Consider the following 3098-nt stretch of genomic DNA (forward strand, 5'->3'; position numbering starts at 1 on the left):
CTTTACATTTGCACGCCATCTCAGAAGCAGCTTTAGAACAGCAAAGACGAGGCTCAAATTGCCCAGAGGTTTCCAGGAAAATTAGCACCAACATTCACTGTGACATCTGGAAGGAGTAAACGCCCCGAACTCAACCTGCAACTTCACTTGCAGGAACCAAGTTTTTGGTGAAAAAACCTTATTAGAGTGCCAGGCCACAGACAGCAGCTTGCAAAACCACAGGGAAGAGTTGTGTGATTGAGTTATTAACTGATTATCTGATGTCCGGTAGTCCTTCAGGTCTATCCCAGTCCCACCCAGCCCCGTAGGCACTGGGTTTCAGAGACACTCCATAGAAGAAGGGTTTCTGACTCTTCTTCTGGGTTCTCCTCTGAACTTTAGCAACCTGGGAACCCACGCCCAGGGTAATCCAGGCTTTCTTTGTAGTCATTGAACCAAGAAATGTGGCGAACAGGATGAATCGAGTTGTGTGGAGGGGTTGCACGCTGCCCGTTGACCATTGATGGTGCATGAAGGTTGGGCTTCATCCCACCCACCCTGAGCTACGCAGAAGATACATGTCTAAACCGTGTCAGTCACCTGACCTCTCCTTATAATTAAAGGAGATAAATTATAAAGAAATTACTTCAATACACCTTTGTACAGACTTCGATGCAATTTTGAGTCCCACTCAAGAACAGCACTAAGGAAATGTTCTCCTGGTCACCAGCTTCCTCCACTCACTGCCTTCTCCCAAACAAGGCAGCCTTCACCTCCCTGTTCCTCAGGCTGTAGACCAAGGGGTTCAGCGTGGGGGTCACGATGGTGTAAAACAGCGTGGCCGTCTTGTTCTCATCCAACGCAAAGGCGGAGCTGGGGCGCAGGTACATGAACAAGATTGCCCCATAGAATATGGTGACGACCGTCAGGTGGGAGGTGCAGGTGGAGAAGGCTTTTCTCCTGCCCTCTGGAGAGCAGATCCTCAGGACGGCGGGGAGGATATACATATAGGAGACAAAGATGATGGTCATGGTGCTGAGACAGTTTATGCTGACGAGAGCAAGGACAACCACCTCGTAGGTGTGGGTGTTGGAGCAGGAGAGAGCTAAGAGCGGGGCAATGTCGCAGAAGTAGTGGTTGATTACGTTGGAGCGGCAGAAGGAGAAAGTAAAGATGAAAGTGGTGTGCGTCACCGCGTGCAAGACACCGATGGCGTAGGAACCAGCTACGAGCCACCGGCACATCCCTCTGCACATGATGGTGGGGTATAGGAGGGGCTTGCAGATGGCCACATACCTGTCGTAGGCCATCACGGCCAGCAAGAGGCACTCAGTGACCCCAAAAAAGACAAAGGAGCAGAGCTGGGCTGCGCACCCCGAGAAGCTGATGGTTTTCTCCTCCACGAAGATCTGCACCAGCATTTTGGGGAGGATGATGGAGGAATAGCAGATGTCGACAAAAGCCAAGTGGCCTAGGAAATCGTACATGGGGGTGTGAAGGTGAAGATCAGTCCTGATTAACACAATTATCCCAAAGTTCCCCAAGAGGGTCACCATGTACATGGCCAGGAAAGCCAAGAAAAGGAGGACCTGGAGATCCGGGCAGGCAGTCAACCCCAAGAGAACAAACTCATGCACATCAGTGTAATTGACAGATGTCATTCTCTGTAACACATTCAACCTGTGGGAGACAGGTAAATTGGTAGACAATGATTTGGGCAGCTCAACAGGACCCTCCATTTCCTCGGTGTCACCAAAGGGAGGCAAAGCCCTTCCTACCAGAGGGTCATAAAATGCCAGCTGCACCCCGGATAGCTCGCGGAAGAGCCAAGCCTCCATCCAGTGGCTTCAAAATGATCCTAAAACCAAAACCTACTTGTCAAGCTGAACAGTGAGCATTCCGACCTGGGTTTAGCTCAGCATTTCATCTCCTACACAGTTTCCTTCTCGTGTCTTCCTGGGGACATTTAACCCAGGAGGAAGGTCAATACACTGGGCATTTCTTAGTAATAATTTTTTTTTTTTTAATTAAGATATCTAATGCATTCTGTTTTTTCTTTAGTAAATGACAAGTACATTTTGGAAATAATTGTGTTTTTTTAAAATAAACCAACATGGAACAATTCGACATTGCACAAATGATTTTCCTGTTGACTTTCATTTCCCATTGCAAAACAAAGCAGAGCAAAAGGGCGGGCATTTTTCTTTTAAAGCTGATACAAACGCACAGTTTTCAGTGTACACAGTCTTGGCAACCCCATAGGAAAGGGAATTTGCGGTGGTACGGTGGCAACGGGAAACTAACTTGGATGTAGAGCTGAGGCCACACAAGCAAACACAGAAGGAGCTGAGCAGGGCAGGGAGAGGAGATACAACAGCCGGTGCTGTAGGCAGTGAGCACCCTCTTGCCTTGGCCACCAGGGCCATCCCTTGCCGTTACAGTGGCACCTATGAAAAGACCAAATGCCGACATGTCTCCTAGTTTTTTATCATCTAAACTTTAAAGCAGAAGAGTGCTCCTCCTATGGAGGAATCCTTCTGCTGTTCTCAGTCTTGTTGCTATAAATGAGATATCTTACACCTCTGGTCCCTTCTTTTCTCTATCTCACCACCTCCAAGTCCCTAAGACAAAAAGAAAGAAGTGCTTACTTTAGCCCCATGATGTCCCTTCATGTCCCACCGCTTCAGAGCAGGTTCAGGGCTGAGGACTGGCCAGGAGAAGATGCCCTCACCTTGGACACGACTTCTCCAACAAAACTCAAATCTTCAGCACAGGTCCATGCAGCTCCTTCAGCAACTGGGATGAGTTTGGCTGCACCTCTGGATGATGACCGAGGCCATAACTCATCTTCAAACAAACGCTGAGAGTGCTTTTTAACACTCTTACCTCAAAAGCTGCATGGAGGATGATTCGTTGCTGCACCTTCCAGAGGGCAGGCAAGCCTCCCCTCTAGTTTTCAGTGTTCAAGCGGTATTTATACTCATTTCTGTGACCTTGGAGGCATTTCAGTCCATGGAGAACAGAAGCTTGACAACAAGCAAAATCCACCCGGAATATCCGTTTCTTCATCTCCAGGTTCACTAATGAAGCCCAGGAACAATTTGCCTTGAATATTTGGA

General features: G+C 48.3%; 1 protein-coding gene across 1 annotated transcript; it reads right to left on the reverse strand.

Annotated features, from left to right (window-relative positions):
- Positions 1 to 719: 719 nt before the first annotated feature.
- LOC104169568 (olfactory receptor 1009-like) lies at positions 720 to 1640 on the reverse strand. The gene has a single exon (XM_009710513.1). The coding sequence runs from the start codon at positions 1638 to 1640 to the stop codon at positions 720 to 722; it is 921 nt and encodes a 306-aa protein (XP_009708815.1).
- Positions 1641 to 3098: the final 1458 nt, after the last annotated feature.

The sequence above is a fragment of the Cariama cristata genome, unplaced genomic scaffold (assembly GCF_000690535.1).
Source record: "Cariama cristata isolate BGI_N322 unplaced genomic scaffold, ASM69053v1 scaffold33761, whole genome shotgun sequence".
NCBI classification, from domain to species: domain Eukaryota; kingdom Metazoa; phylum Chordata; class Aves; order Cariamiformes; family Cariamidae; genus Cariama; species Cariama cristata.